The sequence below is a fragment of the Sesamum indicum genome, linkage group LG1 (assembly GCF_026168435.1).
Source record: "Sesamum indicum cultivar Baizhima isolate 11 linkage group LG1, ASM2616843v1, whole genome shotgun sequence".
Classification (NCBI taxonomy): Eukaryota; Viridiplantae; Streptophyta; class Magnoliopsida; order Lamiales; family Pedaliaceae; genus Sesamum; species Sesamum indicum.
The window spans coordinates 12,771,760-12,793,905 of record NC_142657.1 but is presented as its reverse complement, the minus strand read 5'-3'; the positions used below and the strand labels follow the sequence as shown (position 1 = coordinate 12,793,905).

At 31.1% G+C, this 22,146-nt stretch overlaps 1 protein-coding gene and 2 long non-coding RNA genes across 3 annotated transcripts; 1 reads left to right on the top strand and 2 right to left on the bottom strand.

Moving 5' to 3' along the window:
* Positions 1-602: 602 nt before the first annotated feature.
* On the bottom strand, positions 603-6,571 carry LOC105159287 (26S proteasome non-ATPase regulatory subunit 13 homolog A). The gene is made up of 6 exons (XM_011076301.3): positions 6,307-6,571; positions 3,961-4,407; positions 2,475-2,555; positions 2,003-2,199; positions 1,816-1,915; positions 603-1,046 (listed from the first exon to the last, which is right to left on the bottom strand). The coding sequence occupies exons 1-6, from the start codon at positions 6,454-6,456 to the stop codon at positions 861-863; spliced, it is 1,161 nt and encodes a 386-aa protein (XP_011074603.2). The 5' UTR covers positions 6,457-6,571; the 3' UTR covers positions 603-860.
* Positions 6,572-9,202: 2,631 nt separating this feature from the next.
* LOC105159263 (uncharacterized) lies at positions 9,203-12,634 on the bottom strand. The gene is made up of 3 exons (XR_847586.3): positions 12,171-12,634; positions 9,778-9,962; positions 9,203-9,533 (listed from the first exon to the last, which is right to left on the bottom strand). It is a non-coding gene; the product is annotated as an uncharacterized LOC105159263 (long non-coding RNA).
* On the top strand, positions 11,425-12,431 carry LOC110011567 (uncharacterized). The gene is made up of 2 exons (XR_002286575.2): positions 11,425-11,928; positions 12,151-12,431. It is a non-coding gene; the product is annotated as an uncharacterized LOC110011567 (long non-coding RNA).
* Positions 12,635-22,146: the final 9,512 nt, after the last annotated feature.

Genomic DNA, 22,146 nt, shown 5'->3' with positions numbered 1-22,146 from the left:
AATATACCCCACTTTTTGCATCGAACTAGCATGCATAATTAATATTTGAATTCGTAACACCCACAAAAAAGAAAGGGGAGAAAGATTTCAAGGCCTTGGAACGATGTCATCTTGATCTAGCGCCAGTGTGGAGCAGAATCCTCTAGTCCTAGTAAAAAATCAGTGTACATCATCAGTTGGAGAAACTCCGATCACATCGGCAAACCAATCAACATCTGATGTTGCAAAAAAAAGAAAAAAAGAGCTCGAGAAAGACGGACCTATTCTGTAAACTTAAATATCATCAAGTCAATTCTTAAATGCTTACTTTCTGCGAGAATTCTAGGCATTATAAAGCTACAGAAGGGACATTGGTGACACGTCTCACTGCCAGAAGCCTTCAGCAAAAATGGAGAAATTTGCTGGCCTGTTCATGGTGTAGACCCTGATCCAGTTTAATAGAAGCCCGTAAATGCAAGAAGAGAAGCCACTAAGCAGCTCTTCACGTCACGAGGCTGATCGAATTTGATTGTGTCAGCAAATGAAACCCGTACTCTCAACACAGATGCATTTTTATAAGATTGTGTCAGCAAATGAAAGCCGTAGCTCATACTCTTAACACAGAAGCTCCAAATGCTTTCAAATAGAATAATTTCAAAAAGTAAATGGGTATTCCGAGTATATCATTAATGGCATCAAACTATGTAGCCAGTGACATGTAAAGCAAACTGTTGCTGCTGACAGGAAACGGAAAAGGTTACAGGCATTGCAAGAAAACCATACACGGGGACCCAAGGAACTGAGAGACTTTGGTCTCCTTCGCCAACAGAATTTGGCCTCTTAGACATTGTCAGAAGAAACAAAAGGCATAAGCACTAAAATTATGCTGCAACTAAATCAGGTGTCTCAGCCTCAACGGATAACAAAGCAGTGTGTACTTTATCCACCCAATTGTCCAGTCGGTCACGTAAGGACTTGATCTGAGGGATCCCCAAAACTCTAGGTTGCACCCAGGACACATAAACAGTCCCCTCGACTTGATCAATTATTCCCTCTATCAGATGAACCTGCAATGATATTCAACAAACAATCACTGTCTCCCAAGTCTCAACATAATTTTAACTGGTTAGCATGTGACAAAGCCAAAATAGATTGTCTAGAAGACCTGGAAAACAGCAGCAAGAAAATCTTTGCAGTACCATCAGCAGCTCATAAGGTTAATCACATTTTAATTAAAAAATACATACTTGATGCTTTCATCATAAAACCAAATATTGCTGCTAAATACTTAGAATCAGGTTGGATTTCATTACTAACATAAATCATGACATACAAAAATTCACCTTAGAAATTTCCAAATAAAACACAAATAATCTTAATTGGAGGTTTAATGGTTCATGTTGAAGAAGAAAAATTACGCACCAGAACAAAAAAAGACATCAATTAAATGAAAAGCCAATCCTGAATTTCTCTTCACATTTTCATTTACCTCGTCCAGGTACTACCTAAATAACTCCAAACCAAAAATCAGATACTAAACCAAACATGATTTACTATAAACTCCCAATTGTGAGCTTAAAGTAACTAAAAATTTCACATTAATCAGCTTGGTACATAATAGCCATATTGTACCAATAATCCATGGTTTTGTGGGGTAACGAGAAATGCATATGCAGCATTAAAAAATACAATAGCAGACACACATAAGCTTCTTATGTTTATTTATAGACTAGAAAGTTGGAGCAGCAACCTTATCGAGTCATGACCATTTGTACCCATATGCTTGCATCAATTAGGAAGCCAGTAAATAACAAAATATTATCTCTGTACACTTACTGAAAGGCTCTTCATTAGAAGATACTCCACATCTTCTACAGTAAGCTTAGTTCGTTCAGCAATGATACTCAAAGGAATAGTTCTGTCTTCTGATGGTCGGCTGCAATTAAAATGAGATTCATAAGTTCAGTGAAAAACCAATACAAGGAAACTCACTATCATTTGCAACTCTATAACGTCCATTCACCTGAATATAATCTCCATCAAACAGAGAATGTTGATCTTCTCCAGAAGCTTTTTCTCATTCTGGACTAATGCTGGTTGCGTACTCAAAGCAGCTCCATGTACACGGCATAGTTCTTGATAACGCACTAAATCACCAGAATTGAAAGCTTCAAGAATATAGTACAGCCACTCAACTTTAGTCCCCAGAAGACTTTTTATCTGCAGAAATTGCAAAAGGTAGGAATTACAAGCTTGCATCTATTTCACATGCAAGACAAAAGAAGTAGTTTCACAGATTAAACAGTTGATCCAATAAGATAAGAATAAACATAATGCCCAATGAGATGCATCATGATTGCACACATAACAGATAGTACAGATCTATTTTCATTTCCACATATGGATTGCTGTATACACCATGACCTTCAAAAGGTTTGAGTGAAGGCGAGCTTTAGCAGTTGGGAAATTCAGAACCATTAGAGCAGATTACTTACAATTGGATGAGCAAGAAGTTCACCAAAGTTGTAGATGTTCTCCCCCAACAACGCTGACAGAGATAAATCAAATGCCAAGTCCTAATAAACAATAGAACAGTTAGTTTAACTTGCAAAGACAGCATTACTAAGAATATCCAATAAGAAATATAATATAACAAAGACTAGAATATACATGCTTTTTCTTAATATATATATATATATATTTCACTTGTAGCTTTAATAAGATAAGTTATGAAAGACATAATAATCATAAATTACAACAGAAAGTGTGTGAAAAGCATTTTGCATATGACAGCCTGAAAAGTGTACCAAGAGTAAAATGAAATAGTGTTGGTGAGAAAGTAAGTATATATGTTACCTGCATCATCTATGTCAACCAAATTTTACAATGAGAACATAGGCAGTTGAATCAGTATCAGAACAAAGAAAAAGACAATCTCTGGTCTTTTAATTTGCCATGGTGACTGGGTCCCTGTTCTATTATAAGTCATTACAGAGCTGTAAATAGCTTGACCACAGATAATTTAGTATGTTGTTACTTTCTCACCCACTTTACCCATACCATCTAATGCAACAACTGTCTTTGTCTAATGGACCAAGCAGAAATGTCAATCAGAGAATCACAAAATGAAAGGAAAGTAGAGATGCAAATATTTAAAGACCGTTAAATGCATGTTGAAACTCGGATGTCACTTTTTCTTTTTCCTCAATATCTTGAGATAATAAATACAAGTTCTTACCTGCCTACATTAGAAACTGAGCAAAATGGCCAGATACGAAGGAAAAATTATAAGCAAACTTGAAGTGCACCACACCACTGAAAAGTAAACCTATTAGTCTTTCCACTTAAAAGATTTAAGTAGCCGAATGCATCTTCCAAAACATAGAAAAATAGTGAATTTTCACAACTATGTTCACCTAAGATCAAAGAGACAAAACTCAAAGAGGTGTGATCTAGATTACAGCTAGAATCAAGATCCTGAGTAGTAGCACAAGTGTATTATATGTTATGCCACCTCCCCCAATATGTGCTTCAAAAAGTCTTATGCAGTATAGTAAATGACCTGGGTCTCCTCATATTTCCTTTAGGCTCAACATAAGCTTCAATTCTATAGAACATCCAAAACAAGTCATTATCCTAAACATCCAAAACATGTAACTATACGATGAACTCTGATGCCCAATCATCGTATAGTTACACACATCACTCTAAGATATTAGCTTAGGGTAATATAAGTCAGACTGTCGAATTAGGGCTCAAGAAACTAATTCGATGAGTAGACTTATCGATTACGTGCATATATTAATTACACAGACACACACTCAAACACTACCACCAACCATGTTGAGATATGAAAGGTTTCAGAATTGCCAAGGGAAACGGAAACCAGAATTCCACAAACACCAGAATAAGATGCATTTTTCTTATCATCAGAGAAAACACTTCAGATTATTGTAAAAAACACAATAAAACATAGCATACCAGCTTAAAAGATTCTGATAAAGATTCCACTGAAGTGTAAGCTAGATAAAGGAGAGCGCTCCTGTAGAACTCCGCAAATTCTTGACGGGACTTATGATATTGAGATGAAACCCAATAGTAGCTGGCATACACAGATGGATCAATGTCAGTCATGCTGTCAAGGGTGCTCTTTCCCTCTTCCAAAAGTTTCTTGCATTCTTTTTGATCACCCTGCTCAAGCTTAAACAAACCACTCTGCATTTTTATATAAAGTATCGGCTCCTCTATGCGGGTTTCTCTGGTATTACGAAGCTTTTCAATCACTCCTTCAAGATAATTTATGGCCGCCTCTTTCTCCGAATACTGCCGAGAAACTATGACAGCAAAATGTGCAAGCTTGAGGAGATTAATCTTTGTCTCAAAATCAGTTATGAAATTGTGGTATAGCTGGATTAAGGCATCCCCAGCCTGAAATAGAGTAATGAAATAATGAAAGGAATCAGATACAAAATTTGGAAACTTTATGGGAGTTTGACAAAAGAAGGAGAAGAGATTCAAAGAGATGTATAATTTATAAGCTTCTCCACAAAGGGGCAATGAACTGCCAGCCATCTGTTTACAAGTTCATAACCCCAAGAACTACCAAAGAGTAAAAAGAAAGAGGGAATATGCTCAGTAGCTCAAGAAAAATAAATACACTCTTAAGTTCTTGTGACAACTTCTTAGCGGTAACTTTGATTAATACTCCCTTCTTAATATGAACTTGTCATTCTGCACCCAGCATGAACCAATTTAATAGCTAAGAAAGAATAGTGATCAAGAATTTTCATTTCATATGTAGTTATTGGCGCCTGACCAGGACAGATTCTTTATATACACTCTACATGGCATGGCAATACACTATTCTTTAGAGTATATGGCATAGGGTATGGTAATCTACAGCTAGCGTGATAACAGCGACTAGTTCTTTGTTAAGACAACAAGATGTTAAGGCTCACGATGCAATATAATTAAGCCCAATAACATGTAGCAGTATTTTTGTGAAGAAGATAAATATCTTTCAAGTGTCACTAGACACTTTGCAGAAGAGCTTAACAGATTCATTCATGGAAATAAAGTAACTTCCACAATTCAGAAAATTACAAAAAGGGTCGACTGCATATGCAAGCATTAATACTTCGTAAAAGTACATATAAATCTCCATAATCAAATGAGTATGTCATTTTCAACTAATTGAGAGAGAAGTACAACGGGCTTGCTTCCTCTCTCAATGCCTTTTACCCTAGAGATAACCATCACCTTTCAAACTACAAAATAGCATGCCCAATGGATCCAAATCAAAGGTAAAGCGATGTCATACACCTACATAGCACATAAATGATGAGTGTCGGAAGCCTAATGAGTAAATTCCTTAGACTATGTTTCTCACAATCTCTCAGTGAAAGATTAATATTTTGCCTTCTGACTGTGCATTCATTGAACGAAATTGGACTGAGTGAATTGTCATATTGATTCAATCAGGAAATGAAACCAATTCATCAGTAGGTGACCAAGATTATCAACAGATATAGAATTCTAAACAGAAACCGACACCAATAAGCTATCTGAACCTCAAGTCAATATATTAATTTGTTTATACTGATATGTATTTTGCCAACTATATGGTGCCCAGGATTCCAACTTTCCAACCAATAACTAACTGCATGGGGTTGTAACTATTTCAGCCTGCCAACTATGAGATTTGGAACATGATTAACTTATAATTCAAGAGATGCAAAACCTTTTAGGAGTCGGAACTAAAGATATCACAATAAAATGGCATCTTACCCACAGCATAGAGCCACTGACCCAACAAATACTAGAACAAACAAATTCATACAGTAACTGAGTAACGCCAATATTACACCATAATTCTTAGCTTTCTCATAAACCTCCAGGTTTTCAAGTTCCATCTCCTATAACTGGTTTTTCTCATTTTCCTATAACCATGAGAGAGCATAGTTACTGATATTCCTTTTTCCTTCCACGGGATCAGATTTGGCAGCCATCGCTATAAAGTAGAAAGACAAACTACCACACTGGAAGACACCTCTACCAAAATTTTCAAACCCCTGAAGAAACCACGGATAACAAAACCCTAAACCCAGGATATCAACATCACGAAAGTAAAAAACATAAGAAAACCCTAATTTCCTTAAAATCAAGTAAACAATAACCCACTACCCCATTAAAAACCAAAAAAAAATGCAAATAGAAACCAAAACCAAAAACAAAAAACACCAAAATCATACAAACACAAATGAAAAAATAAAAACGCTCCGTAACAAATCTAAAAAGCTAATTCACATGCACTTAAGGGTATGTAACCTGAAATACAGCAAGGGCGACGAATTGTTCGAGCTTGAGTGTGAGCTGGTGCCAGAGCTTTCTCTGGTACAGATCTGAAAGCGTGTTGTACCACTCGGAAAGCTCCGGGTGCGCATTCCGCAGGGTTTCCAAATACTGCAAGGCCGCCATCGTTCCTTCAGCCGTTCAATCAACACGAAGGAGTGGTTGCTTACCAGTAGGGAATTCGAGAGAGAGAGAGAGAGGGGTGAACGGTGCAGATTTATATGTGAGAAAAAAACAGCTTCTTCTATTTGTATTGTATCTTCATATAATTATTTTCAAATTTTTCTCTCTCTCTATAGCTTTCTTTTTCCCAAAGAAAGGAATAAGCGTTGACTGTTTGAGGGATGTAGGCCCAATCATTTATAAGGCCCAAGTATAGCCCGGCCCAAATAATCATGCCTTGTTGGGCCGTAAGGATTAATTCTTAAAGATAAAATCAGCCCTTTGGCAGGATCCCCATCCCAATAACCATTATATATACTAGATGCCATGTCACGTTTTTTATGCGTGCATAAGTAAATAAATAAATAAAATAAAATAATTTAACAATATTATCGATACAACGAAATTTAGTATCATTGTTTTACAAACTTACGTTTGTGAATAAAATTTTTATATTAGTATAAATAAATAGTATAGATATATAAATGAAAAGAAAAATTTGAGCAGGGATGGTAGAAAATATATAAGGATATTTTTGGTAATTTTAAAAATTAGTATCGTGGTAAAAATAATCGCTATCTGTGAGTAAAAGTGAAGTTTTTTTATAATACTAGCCGTTATGACACGCCGTCCATATGTGCATATAATAAGTAATTGTTTGTATTTTAAAATATATTATAAATAAGAATAAAATATATAAACTAATATATTATATTTTATTTAAAAAATAAATAATTAATTAAAATAAACTAATTTAGTAATATTATCGACCCAAAAAAAAGTTGCTATCGATGTTTTACAAGTTGATGTTTGTGAGTGAAATTTTCATATTAGTATAGATATATATATATATTAAAAGAAGAATTTGAGTAGGGTTGGTTGGAAATACATAAGAACAATTTTGATAATTTAAAAAATTAGTGTCGCGGTATAAGAAACCGCTATTTTTGAGTGAAAATGGGGTTTTCTTTTTTATATAACCAGCCGTTATGACAAGTCTTCCCTACGTGCATGTAATAAATCATTATTTATACTTTTAAATATATTATAAATAAGAATAACTTAATAAACCAACACATTATATTTAAAAATAAATAAATAAAAATAAACTAACTAAGAGACATTATCAATACAAAAAAAATTGATATCACTGTTTTACAAAATACTATCGGTGAGTGAAATTTTCATATTAGTATAGATATATAGATTAAAAGAAGAATTTGAGTAGGAATTGTTTGAAAATATATAAGGATATTTTTGAAAATTTTAAAAATTGATGTCGCGGTGTAAGTAAACCGCTATTTATGAGCGAAAATAGAATTTTCTTTTTTATATAGTATAGATATAGATACATATATATATATAACCATTATATATATATATTACAGGGAGAAATTTACAAATAATTAAAAAAAAATCACGAAATGGTAAATCTCCTAAGTGCCCCTGAAAGATGTGGTTTCAATTATCTTATTCAAGAGTAATAATGACTAAATCGTATATAAAAATGCTATAAATATTTCCTCCATTTTCCACACTAACTCCAGTGCCTATTTTTCTTATACTAATTAGTCGTTATGGCACATCATTCCTATGTTCATATAATAAATAATTTCTTACACATTAAAATATATTATAAATAAGAGAAAAATATATAAATCGATATATTACATTAATACAAAAAAAAAATTATTAATTAAAGTAAATTTTAAAAAAGTTGAATAGATTAATTATTTAATCATGAAGGACATTTTTGACTCGACAAAAAATTAGTACTCCCTTGTCATTAACCGCCGTTTGTGAGTGTGGAGGGGCTTTTCTTCTTATATTAATATAAATAAATAATGATAAATAAATTACGATAAATTATCTTGATACACTAAACAATACCTTAACTCGACCAATATATCAATATCGGTACATCAATATGACTAGCAACAATAAGTAAATATAATAACTCACATAAAGTGGCAGGACACGAACTCATGAAATTCAAACTCATGACCTCAAACTTATTACGGGACCTTAATCTTAGAGTTAACCATTACACTAAAACATCATCTGTCCATGCCTATTATTTTTCCAACAAAATCATGACAACCACCTCCACAGCGAGTGAACAAGATCATACCACCCAAAAGAAGAAAAAATTATCAACACCATAAATATAGAGAGTGTGACAGTATCGGAATGAAATCATTTCCAGCTGACTTCTAAGCAAAGCAATGTTTTTATTCTTTCCTTATTAACCCCAATCCTATCTAACCTTACTGAAACTGTGACAACCAAATAACTAGAATGGTGCCATTTCGTTCCCTCTTCATCATCTTGATCTTGCTTATGATCACTGCTTTCACCAGCTCCTCACCCGCCATCACCGACGGAGCGGCACATGGCCGAGATGGGAGGGCATGGATGAACCATGGCGCCTTTCGGGGACCGCACAATCGCCTTGTCAGTACCACAGTTGAGCAGCCATCTGAAGTACCTAAGTTGCCTGTTTAGAGTCTAGTCCAGTTCTTGGGTTGCTTGTGTTTGGAGTTTGTTCAGATCAACTACCAAGTAGTATGTATTATACTTCTTAAATTGAAGAAAAAATAATATTTCTTTTTCTACATTTGTTCAATGTGAGATGCATCATAGGTACTAAATAAGATGGACAAATTCTATGTAACAGTAAGAGCGTATCAAACAACCGAAAGCTTCGACATTTTGGGATATACACGAGCGTGCTATCCAAATTTCTCCTTCACAAAAACATGAAATGTCCACCAAGGCTTCAAAAAGTAGACAAAGATCAACAGGCATTATACAACTGTGAGGTAAAGAAAGGTACAAGCATGACCAGTTACTGTATTTTATGGCAGATGAATGAGACACTGATCTTAAAGCAATTTAATGATGTTATGTTCTAGGCGCCTGAGTGATGGCAGAATATCTCGGGTACGTTGAGGTTCACAAGGGTTCTGCTCCTGTATGACCGGCGTATCAGCCCCCTTTTTTAAACCTGAAGATGCTCTTTGCTTCCATATTCTTCTATCCTGATGTTATCATGTCCAAAAAGGGAGTTGTAATTATATTAACCCCCAAGAGTTGTAATTAACCTATTCATGAAAATTTAGATTCATATAGGCAAAACCATAGGTCAATCGAACTTGTGATATTAACTGTGAAAATACAATTGCAACCAAGCATCATCTTGCAATGAAATGCTATGAACAAGCAAGCTAGACTTGAAACGAGATACTACAATTTAATTTTCACATGCTGGAGATTCAAGCTTACGTTAAAGGCTCGGTCAACGATATCGGATTGGTTGATCATTGTCAAGAGGCTCGTTTCAGCGCTCAACTGCTATTTCAATCCCATGGGTGGCAGCAGATGCAGCTGTTGCAACAGTGAAAGTGGTTGTTGTCTCTCAGTTACGAGGGAACAAATCCTGTTCATCAAGAAAATGCCCCAAAAGCACACTGCAAGTTTAGAGATCCTAATAAGTAAACCCAAAAACACATAGGGTGATATTTCCATATTTGAGGAGTGCAAGTTGCAACAAATGAAGGAACAAATATGTCCAGATATGATGACAAAAGGGCCAAACAACTGACCAGAAAATCATCGGTCGTCAGATTGAAATAGTGAAAGATGCTTAAGCAGAAGACAATTCAGAAACATGATCTTTCCCCTTCTAATTTTACATCAAAGAGTGAGCACTGAGAACCATGGATATGCTACTAGTTAGAACAGTCCCAATTTCGACCTTTATTGAGAGATGGGAGGGACACTATGGATAAGTCCAACCACAGCTCAATACAATCTCAAAAAATCACAACTTTCTACCACAACTTGAAAAACATTAACCACAAATCCTTGACATGACTAAAAACTTAAAAAGACAGAAATCATCAGTTTCTCTATAATTTAGTGAGACAATAACAACCTTCAAACCGTAAACCATGAAAACAATTCAGGAACTGAAAAGGTTTCATTTAAACCAACAAAACCAAACAGCTGGGGAAGAGACAATGCTGCTGGTAAGAGCACTCCGAGTCTGACAATGGCTACCCCTGATAGAAAATCTTGAGAAAATCCCCATCCCTATTTCAGGCACCAAAAAACAACCAACACCTTAAGGAGTGCACTCCTTGAGGTAGTCTGACCTGTTGAGATACTTTTCAGTTTCTCTCTTCAGAATTGAGAGAGAGAGAGTTTACATATTGTGTTTTAGCCTCAATTATGCTGTTTTTTGCAAAATTTCGAGATTGCAATTAATTTTGTTACAAGGTTGGCATGAATAAAAAAAAAAGTATCTACCCAATATCGTCTTTAATAATACTAAGGAAAATTCAAAACATTAGACATATTTACACAGGAGAAAAAACTGTACACCGACAGGCGACAGCAAGCATCCAGTCCTATGAAGAAACTACATTTTATTAACTATGACCCAGTAAGCAACTTTTGGCTAAAATCAAAACAGGACCCAATCTCACTAGACAAAGAAGACTAAAACCCATATCAAACAATAAACTATTTCTATCAAGGGCCATAATCTTATCCAAGAATTTCAAATAAAAACTATTCGAAGTACATAGAATCATCATAGTGATAAAAACAAACTAATCTCAGGCAGTGCAAATTATCTTGACAAATAATTAAAGCGCTAAGTGATTAACTCAGATAGAGAATAAGGAACCAACCACCGATACGCACATATAGACACAAATGAAAGCCCCTAACCACACAGCTTCACCAAAATTCCATAAATTCTTCACATTTACCAATAAAGAATGAAATAAGATGAACGGATACACCGCATCCAGTATTCCCAAAACCAGGCTGAATCTACCACCAAATGTTTGTTAGACGCAACTTTAAAAAGTAAAATAGAGTGCGTGAATACATTGCGAAAAAAGCAAACTTTATAATGAAAGAATCAAATGCTGAGCTCAATGCATTAACTAAAGGGCGCTAAACCTCGGAATTGCCACCGGGGATTGTGTCCCACATCTCTTTCATCTAAGAATCTGCCTCATAATCCCCCATTCTCCCTCATCCGCCTCTCCTCAGTGTAAACTACTTCCCCTTTTCTTCCCCTTCCTCTTTTTCTCCGCACTTTTCCTCTTCTCCCCTTTCTCTTTTCCCCTTTCCGCTGTTTGAATAGTCACCTCTAACCAATTCCTCCATATCGTCTTCCCTGTAAACATCACCTTCCTCATCATCTAATCCAAAATCCACACCACTGAGTCTTTAGCAGTTGATTTTTCCATCAGTTATTTTCCACGCTCTGCCTTTGAGTCCTTGTACACTGGAGTTGGGATCACTCGTGGTGTTCATAAAGAGCATCATCTACGTTGCCAGGAGATGTTGCTGAGACTCATCACCATCAGACTGGATATCCTCATTGAAATCCATCAATGGCTCACAGTCTTCATATCGGTAACCGAATTCACCGCACAGAAAACACCAATTCAATATTTTTAAACCCTAATTAGATATGCATATAATAGAAACCCTAATTCACACACACATACACGTCGACAAATGACAGATTAACAATTAACTGATCAAAAACACCCAATTCTGTAACAAAAAGCCCTAATCCTATACACACGCACACAAATTTGATCGATTCAAAAACCCAATTCCATAATTTTGCAGAGGGGCGAAGAGGAACTTACAGAACGTCTTCGTAACCCATGATTGATGCCCAAAATCACTCTCTGATGCAGCACAAGTGAGAACAAGCTGGGCGTATCCGCGTTAAGGTATGTGCGCATTCCTTTGAAATGTCTCATCTTGTGATTGTTGTACCCTTGAATTGCTGGAATATGTGTAAATTCCGTGCAAAAACAGCATGAACTCAAATCAAATCGATAGAGAGACACTGCAAAAGATGCAGAGAATCTGTAGAACAGTTTGATGGTTTGATAGCGGCAAAATGAGGTGAGGAGACAAAACAATGTATAGTGTAAGAACCGGAGTAGAAAACCATAGTCTGATTTGCACAATAAATGATCAAATACACACTAAAATAAAATAAGTTACAATCAACTTCAACTAATGATAATAATTTTCCCTACAACTTGAATTTCTCAATTTTCCTTCTTAAATTTGGAAAAACCTCTCGAGTTATCTACTTATGACTGCACAAATCCAAAAGGGATTTGGTGATGCCGTCTATGTGAGTTTGTATCCATCGAAAAGTTACCGATCGTTAGATCACACATGATATCATCATCATATGTTAATTCAACAATCCACATCTCATGCATAGATCAGTTTCAATAAGAATATATTTGGATTTATAAATTAGAAATTTTGAATTTCAAATCTCTAATAACAAGTTATTTCAAATTGTTTGCATAATTCTATTTTTCAAATGTTTATAAATCTTTCAACTATAATTTCAAAATATATATCATGTTTCGTTATCTAATATAGGCATATGGATTCCATACTTTATATTATCTGTATATCTATTGTTTTTCTTATAATTTGATCTGAATATCAACCGACCAAAATTTAATCAAATGTGTATTAATTTAAATCCAAAATTTAATTATCAAAAAATCAAATTTAGATATTATTCAAATAAATCATTTCTTAATTATGTTATGAGTTAAATTACTTTAAATTGAAGTGCAAGTTTGTGCACAATAATGCTCAATTATGCACTACAAATAAAATAAGTTTACAATCAACTTTAACTAATGGTAATAATATTCCTTACAAATTTTAATGATTTAATTGCTTGAAAATATGGCAAAAATCAAAATTTAAAATAAGAATCGAAAACTTCGTTTAAGTAGGTGCGGAAGAAGCAGCCAGATAGAGCAGTAAAATTACTTGCCTCTAAATAAGAAGCTCTCTCTCCGAACAGATGTCCTCCATAACAATGGTTTTATGTTCTTCTTTAGCTCCACCTAACTTTCTTTTTGCTAATTTGCTTGATTCAGGTTAATTGTTCTAAATATACTCAGTTTCAGCAATATTACATTTGGATTGATAAATTTGGAATTATATTTAAATCGCTAATAACAAATCATTTAAAATTCTTTAGATAATTCTAACTTCAAATTAGGATTATAAAATCCGATCATGCTTTTTATCTAACATAGACATATGTGTATGTAGTTGACGAACTTTAGTTCGCTACACTTAACCAATTTACAATGTTTCTTGACATATGGACATATACATGCAAATTTTCTATGCTTTTGTGCAACATATATATAGGCGATATGATTGTAAATAGGAATAAAATTAAACGTGCATGAACTAGAATTGTGCAAACATAGTGAAATTTTCGATAGGTAGGATTTTAATTCAGATATAATTCTATTATAATAAATTTTCTTTTTTTAATCTCTAAATTTGTACGTGAATCTAATAACATATACTATCTGAATACCAATCATTGACTGTTTTTTTTTTTGGATAATTTTATTTGAATATCAAATAAACCAAAACATAATATAGCATGATTAAATCCAACTATGATCCAAATACAAACAAAGTAAATATGTAATAAATCATGCCCGAATAATTTCAAATAATTTATCCGGAGTTGAAACCATGTTTCTTATATATATAAGTTGTAAGGTAAATATTTTGAATCTAACATGATTATGTGCATTGTTTTTTGTGTTTTTTCTTCTTTTTTTATTATTGTTGAATAATAGGCTTAAAATTTTAAATCTTCAATGCTCTGCTAGTTGAAAGTATGTCAAAACTAGGTTTAAAGTAAGTGCCGAAGAAGCAGCCAAATGGACAAGTAAAATTAGCCATAAATAACTTAAAGAAATTCTCTCTCCTCACAGATGTCCTTCAAAAAAAATAGTTTCTTCTTCTTCCGACTCCCGTAACTTTCTTTCCTAATAAACTTGTTTGAATTGATGGATTAGGAATTATGCATTTGAAATCTCCAGTAACAAATTATTTGAAATTGTTTGCATAATTCTACTTCAAATAATTATAAATCCTTCAACTATAATTTCAAAATATATATCATACTTTTTTATCTAACATAGAATTACATATTTTGTACTCGAAAAACTTCAGTTTACTGCACTTAATTAATTTACAATATTTGTTGACATATGGATATATACATACAAATTTTCTAAGCTTTTGTGTTGCATATATATAGGTGATATGATCATAAATAAGAGTAAGATTAGATATATTGGAACTAGAATCCTGCAAAAATAATAAAATTTTCAGTGGATTGTAAAATTCTATTATAATAAATTTACACCGCTAAGTCTCTAAATTTGTATACGGATCAAATAACATATATTATCTGACTATCAATTATTTTTTTATAATTTGATTTGAATACAAATATACCAAATCATATATATATATATATATATATATAGCATGATTAAGTCCAACTAACATCCTATAGAAATAAAGTAAATATTTTTTTGTTGTATATACATAACTCATATGATTATAAAATAAGAGTAAAATTAGACGTGCATGAACTAGGAACATGCTAAAATAGGAAAATTTTCAATAGGTTGAAATTTAATTCAAATATAATTCTATTATAATTCATTTTCACTTCTTAATTCTAAATTTGTGTATGAATCTAATAACATATATTATTTGATTATCAATTGTTGTTTTTAACTTGATTTAAATACCAATTGACCAAAATATAAATATAGCATGACCAAAAAAGTATGGGACTCTTTAATTGTTTGGACATCTATTCAAATATAATTTTATCATAATAAATTTTCATTACTTAATATTTTTTTTTTTTTGAATCTATATACAAATATTATCTGAGTTATATCAATTGACCAAAATCGAAATATAGCACAATCCAATACAACTAAGTTCCAAATTGTTTGTGAAATGTTAGGAATGCAGCACACTAGTTGTGCAATATTTTTGGATATAGCAAACTTTAGTTTAAATATTTAGGAATATAACACTATGTTTAAATTAGGAGCAGAAGAAGCAGCTAAATAAATAAGTAAAAACTTGTCCTAAAGAAATTCTCTCTCGTCAATGATGTCCTCTTGCTTGCGTGTGGCTGCTTGTTTGCAGAAATGAACTGCAGCAAGAATTTTTGGATCACGGAGTTTTGATGCTTTTGAAATATTGGCTTAAACCGATCACTTAAACAAAGCTTACCTAAAATAAACATTTAATAATATAGGAGGCGGCATCCATCGTAGTTTTTAATATACAAGATTAATTGAACTTTTACGTTAAGTAGGTAAAATTTAATACATACATACGTGTGATCATATTTTGTACTTGAAGAACTTAAATTCATTGCACGTTGTTTGCATTTTACTTTAGAGTTTATTTTTATTTTATTAATTTACCACAAAGTTACATTGAATAATAGAATATATTTTGCTCTGGATTGATTTATATAGAATAAATGGTCATAATTTTGGATATGTATATGCATGTGATCTAGTTAGTGCATGGACTCTGCAAAATGAGTGGGTTATATAGCATATTTATTGGATTTAATAAAAATACAATTATAAGAAGGTAATATTTGATTGATTAATATCTTAATTTGTATGCAAATTTAGTTATATACACCAGACTGTCAAGTGACCTAAATTCAATATCCCATGATTCAAGCAAAATCATATATGAAGATTGAAACAAAGTAAATAAAGAAATCTTATTTTATTTTTTTATTATATATATCTAAATAGTTTCTAATAAATTTATGCAGAATATCTTATCATAATAAGACATAAATTCAATATGCCATTTTCATCTTAATGATAATATTTTTTCCTACATTGGTATATCTCTCCATTTTCTTTCTCATTTTATGAATTCGAAAAACCTCTTGAGTTATCTACCTATGACTACACAACCCCACGAGCGACTTCCGCCCTTCAAAAATTTCATCGAAGAAGACATCAAGCTGTCCAATTTCTTGAATTGGCCTTTAAATATGTCCTATTTAGTATTTGTCATGCTTTTTGATAAGTATTTTAATGATTTAATTGCTCTGATGGTTGAAAGTATTTGAAAACAAAATTTAAATTAAGAGTCGAAAACTATATTCAGGTAGATGCGAAAGAAGCAGCCAGATAGAGCAGTAAAACTTGCCTAAATAAGAAGCTCTCTCTTCTAACAGATTTCTTGAAACCTATGATTTCATGTTCTTTTTAGAATTCCCATAACTTTCCTTTTCCTAATTTGCTTTCAGGTTAATTGTTCTTATAAATAATTTAGTTTCAGTAAGATTACATTTGGATTTATAGAATTTGGAATTATGAATTTCAAATCTCTAATACAAATCATTTGAAACTCTTTAGATAATTCTAACTTTAGAGGATTATAAACCTATCATGCTTTTTATCTAATACAGGCATATGTGTACGCACGTACTTGAAAAATTTTAGTTTGCTGCACTAAATCAATTTACAATATTTCTTGACATATACATACAAATTTTCAATGCTTCTGCGCTACATATATACAGGTGTTATGAATATAAATAAGATAAAATTAGACGTGCATGAACTAAAATGTGTGCAAATATAGTGAAATTTTCAATAGGTCAAATTTTAATTCAGTTATAATTCTATTATAATAAATTTTTCTTTGCTTAATCTCTAAATTTGTATATAAATCTAATGACATATACTATCTTAATACGAATCATTAATTTTTTTTAATAATTTTATTTGAATATAAATAAACCAAAATATGATAAATATTTTGAATCTAACATGATTACTGACATTGTTTTTTCTTTTTTTATTATTGTTGAATAATAGGCTTAAAACTTTAAATCTTCAATGCTCTGCTAATTGAAAATATGTCAAAACTAGGTTTAAAATAGGTGCCGAAAAAGCAGCCAATGAATAAGTAAAACTAGCCCTAAATAATATAAATAAGTTCTCTCTCCGCACAGATGTCCTTCAAAAAAATAGTTTCATCTCCTCCTTTAGACCCCGATAACTTTCTTTCCTAATAAACTTGTTTGAATTGATGGACTAGAAATTATGCGTTTGAAATCTCCAGTAACAAATTATTTGACATTATTTGCATAATTCTACTTCAAATAATTATAAATCCTTCAACTATAATTTCAAAATATATATGATCATGCTTTGTTGTCTAACATAGAATTTCATATTTTGTACTCGAAAAACTTCAGTTTACTACACTTAATTAATTTACAATATTTGTTGACATATGGATATATACATACAAATTTTCTAGGCTTTTGTGTTGCATATATGTAGGTGATATGGTCATAAATAAGAGTAAGATTAGATGTATTGGAACTAAAATTGTGCAAAAATAATAAAATTTTCAGTAGATTGTAAAATTCTATTATAATAAATTTACACCGCTTAGTCTCTAAATTTGTGTACGAATCAAATAATATATATTATCTGAATATCAATTATTTTTTTATAATTTTATTTGAAAATCAATTGACCAAATCATATATATATATATATATATATATCAATTGACCAAATCATATATAATTTAATTGCTCTAATAGTTGAAAATAAGTCAAAAATTAGGTTTGAACTAAGCGTCGAAGACTAGGTTTAAGTAGAACCAGCCAAATGGATGAATAAAACTTACTCGAGATAAGTTCTCTCTTCCCATAAATTTGTGTATGAATCTAATAACATATATAATTTGAATATCAATTGTTGTTTTTAACTTGATTTAAATATCAATTGACCAAAACATAAATATAGCATGACCAAAAAAGTATGGGACTCTTTATTGTTTGGACTTCTATTCAAATATAATTTTATTATAATAAAAATTTTCATTACTTAGTATCTATTTTTTTTTTTTTTGAGTCTATATACAAATATTATCTGAATTATATCAATTGACCAAAATCCAAATATAGCACAATCCAATACAACTAAGTTCCAAATTGTTTGTGAAATGTTAGGAATGCAGCACACTAGTTGTGCAATATTTTTGGATATAGCAAACTTTAGTTTAAATATTTAGGAATATAACACTATGTTTAAATTAGGAGCGGAAGAAGCAGCTAAATAAATAAGTAAAAACTTGTCCTAAATAAATTAAAGAAATTCTCTCTCGTCAATGATCTCCTCTTGCTTGCGGGTGGCTGCTTGTTTGCAGAAATGAACTGTAGCAAGAATTTTTGGATCACGGAGTCTTGATGCTTTTGAAATATTGGCTAAACCAATCACTTAAACAAAGTTTACCTAAAATAAACAGTGAATAATATAGGAGGCGGCATCCATCATGGTTTTTAATATACAAGATTAATTGAACTTTTACGTTAAATAGGTGAAATTTAATATATATATATATACGTATGATCATATTTTGTACTTGAAGAACTTCAGTTCATTGCACGTTGTTTGCATTTTACTTTAGAGTTTATTTACATTTTATTAATTTACCATAAAGTTAGATTGAATAATAAAATCAATTTTGCTCTTGATTGATTTATATAGAATAAATGATGAATATCTGGATTTTGTCATAATTTTGGATGTGTATATGCATGTGATCTAGATAGTGCATGGACTGTGCAAAATGAGTGGGTTATATAGCTAATTTATTGGATTTAATAAAAATACAATTCTAAGAAGATAATTTTTTATTGATTAATATCTTAATTTGTATGCAAATTTAGTTATATACACCAGACTCAAGTGACCTAAATTCAATATCCCATGATTCAAGCAAACTCACATATGAAGATTGAAACAAAGTAAATAAAAAAAAATCTTATTTTATTTTTTATTATATATATCTGAATAGTTTCTAATAAATTTATGCAGAATTAATAAGACCTAAATTCAATATGCCATTTTCATCTTAATGATAATATTTTTTCCTACATCGGTATATCTTTTCATCGAAAAACCTCCTGAGTTATCTACCTATGACTACACGAGCGACTTCTGCCCTTCAAAAATTTCATCAAAAAAGTCATCAAGCTGTCCAATTTCTTCAATTAGCCTTTATATATGTCTTATTTAGTATTTTGCCATGCTTTTTGTTTAATATATAAATATGCATCATATTGATAAGTATTTTATGATTTAATTGCTCTGATAGTTGAAAGTATGTCAAAGAAACGAAATTTAGATTAAGAGTCGAGAGCTGTGTTTAAGTAGGTGCGGAAGAAGCAGCCAGATAGAGCAGTAAAACTTGCCTAAATAAGAAGCTCTCTCTTGTAATGGATGTCCTTCAAATTTGTGGTTTCATGTTCTTTTTTAGATTCCTGTAACTTCCGTTTTTCTAATTTGCTTGCTTCAGGTTAATTATTCTAAATAACTCAGTTTATTAATATTACATTTGGATAGATGAATTTAAAATTATGAATTTCAAATCTCTAACAACAAATTATTCGAGTTTTTTTGGATCATTCTAACTTCAATAGATTATAAATCCTATCATGCTTTTTGTCTAACATATATAGACATATGTGTATGTACTTGAAAGAACTTTAGTTCGCTGCACTTAATCAATTTATGATGTTTCTTGACATATGGATATATACATGCAAATTTTCTATGCTTATAAATAAGGGTGAAATTAAACGTGCATGGACTAAAATCGTGCAAAAAAAAAAAAGAAATTTTTTAATAAATTGAGATTTAACTCAGATATAATTATATTATAATAATTTTTCATTGCTTAGTCTCTAAATTTGTATATGAATCTAATAACATATATTATCTGAATATCAATTATTATTTTCTTTTATAATTTGATTCGAATATTAATTTGACCAAATTATATATATAGTATGATTAAGTCCAATTAAGATCCAACTAGAAATAAATTACATGAATATATGTTTTTCATTGTATGTTGATTGAATTGTATGTGTTATTATAACTGTTTTCCAATAGAAAATAATTTACTAAGATAATTATTTATATTGCTTTAATTTGAAGTGCAAGTTTTTGCACAATAAACGATTAATTATACTGTAAAATAAAATAAGTTACAATCAACTTCACCTAACGACAATAATTTTCCCCACACTTGTATTTCTCCATTTTCCTTCTAATTTCTTGAATTTGAAAAAATCCGTTGAGTTGTTTATATGTGACTGCACAAATCCAAGAGCATCTTCGACCCTTCAACTATTTCATCCAAAAAGTCATCAAGCTGCCCAGTTTAGGGCCGGAAGAAGCAGCCAAATAAACAAGTGAAACTAGCCTTAAATAATTTTCTTATTGCAAATCTACTTGTTTGAGATTGTTCTGCGTAAATCTGTTGTATTTGTATTGATGGATTAGAAATTATGAATTTTAAATCTTTAATAACAAATTATTTGACATTATTTGGATAATTCTACTTCAAATGTTTATAAATATCCTTCAATTATAATTTCAAAATATATCATGCTTTGTTATCTAGCATAGATACCGGGGTTTCATGATACTTTGTACTCGAAAAACTTCATTTTACTGCACTTAATTAATTTACAATGTTTATTGACATATGGAGATATAGGTGATATGATCAGAGGATTATAAAACCTATCACGCTTTTTATAATCTAATATAGACATATGTGTACGTCCGTATGTACTTGAAGAACTTTAGTTCGCTGCACTTAACCAATTTATAGTGTTTCTTGATATATACATACAAATTTTCTATGTTTTTCCGCTACATATATACAGGTGATATGAATATAAATAAGAATAAAATTATACATGCGTGAACTAGAATTGTGCAAATATAGTGAAATTTTTAATAGGTCTGATTTTAATTCAAATATAATTCTATTATAATAAATTTTCTTTGCTTAATCTCTAAATTTATACATGAATCTAATAACATATACTATCTGAATACGAATCATTAATTTTTTTTAATAATTTTATTTGAATATCAATAAACCAAAATATAATATAGCATGATTAAGTCCAATTATGATCCAAATACAAAAAAAATTAAGTATATAATAAATCTTTCTTTCCATTATGTTGAATAATTTCTAATAATTTATTCAGAGTTTGAACCATGTTCCTTTTATATATAAGTTGCTAGGTAAATATTCTGAATCTAGTATAATTATGGGCATTATTTTTTGTTTCTTTTTTCATTATTGTTGAATAATATACGTAAAAGTTTAAATTTTCAATGCTCCACTAGTCGAAAATATGTAGAAAACTAGGTTTAACTTCTTCTCCTTCTTTAGACTCTGTAACTTTCTTTTTCCCAATTAACTTCTTTTGAATTGATGAATTAAAAATTATGGATTTTCAAATCTCCAGTAACAAATTATTTGAAATTGTTTACATCGTTCTACTTCAAATAATTATAAATCCTTCAACTATAATTTCAAAATATATATCATACTTTGTCATACGAGTTTCATACTTTGTACTTGAAAAACTTCAGTTTACTGTATTTAATTAATTTGCAATATTTCTTGACATATGGATATATACACACAAATTTTCTATGTTTTCGTGTTGCATATATATAGGTTATATGATCATAAATAAGAGTAAAATTAGATGTGCTGGAACTAAGATTGTGCAGAAATCGTGAAATTTTCAATAAATAAAATTCTATTATGATAAATTTTCACTGCTTAGTTTCTAAATATGTATATGAATAATATCAATTATTTTCTTTTATAATTTGATTTGAATATCAAAGGACCAAATTA

What these genes read in the sequence shown, in the direction of transcription:
- LOC105159287 (XM_011076301.3), bottom strand. Translation starts at nt 6,456, where the DNA reads ATGGCGGCCTTGCAGTATTTGGAAACCCTGCGGAATGCGCACCCGGAG. An exon ending in TCGCCCTTGCTGTATTTCAG is followed by an intron (nt 4,408 to 6,306) that starts GTTACATACCCT and finishes ACTCTATTTCAG; the next exon opens with GCTGGGGATGCCTTAATCCA. An exon ending in TTCTAATGAAGAGCCTTTCA is followed by an intron (nt 1,047 to 1,815) that starts GTAAGTGTACAG and finishes ATATCATTGCAG; the next exon opens with GTTCATCTGATAGAGGGAAT.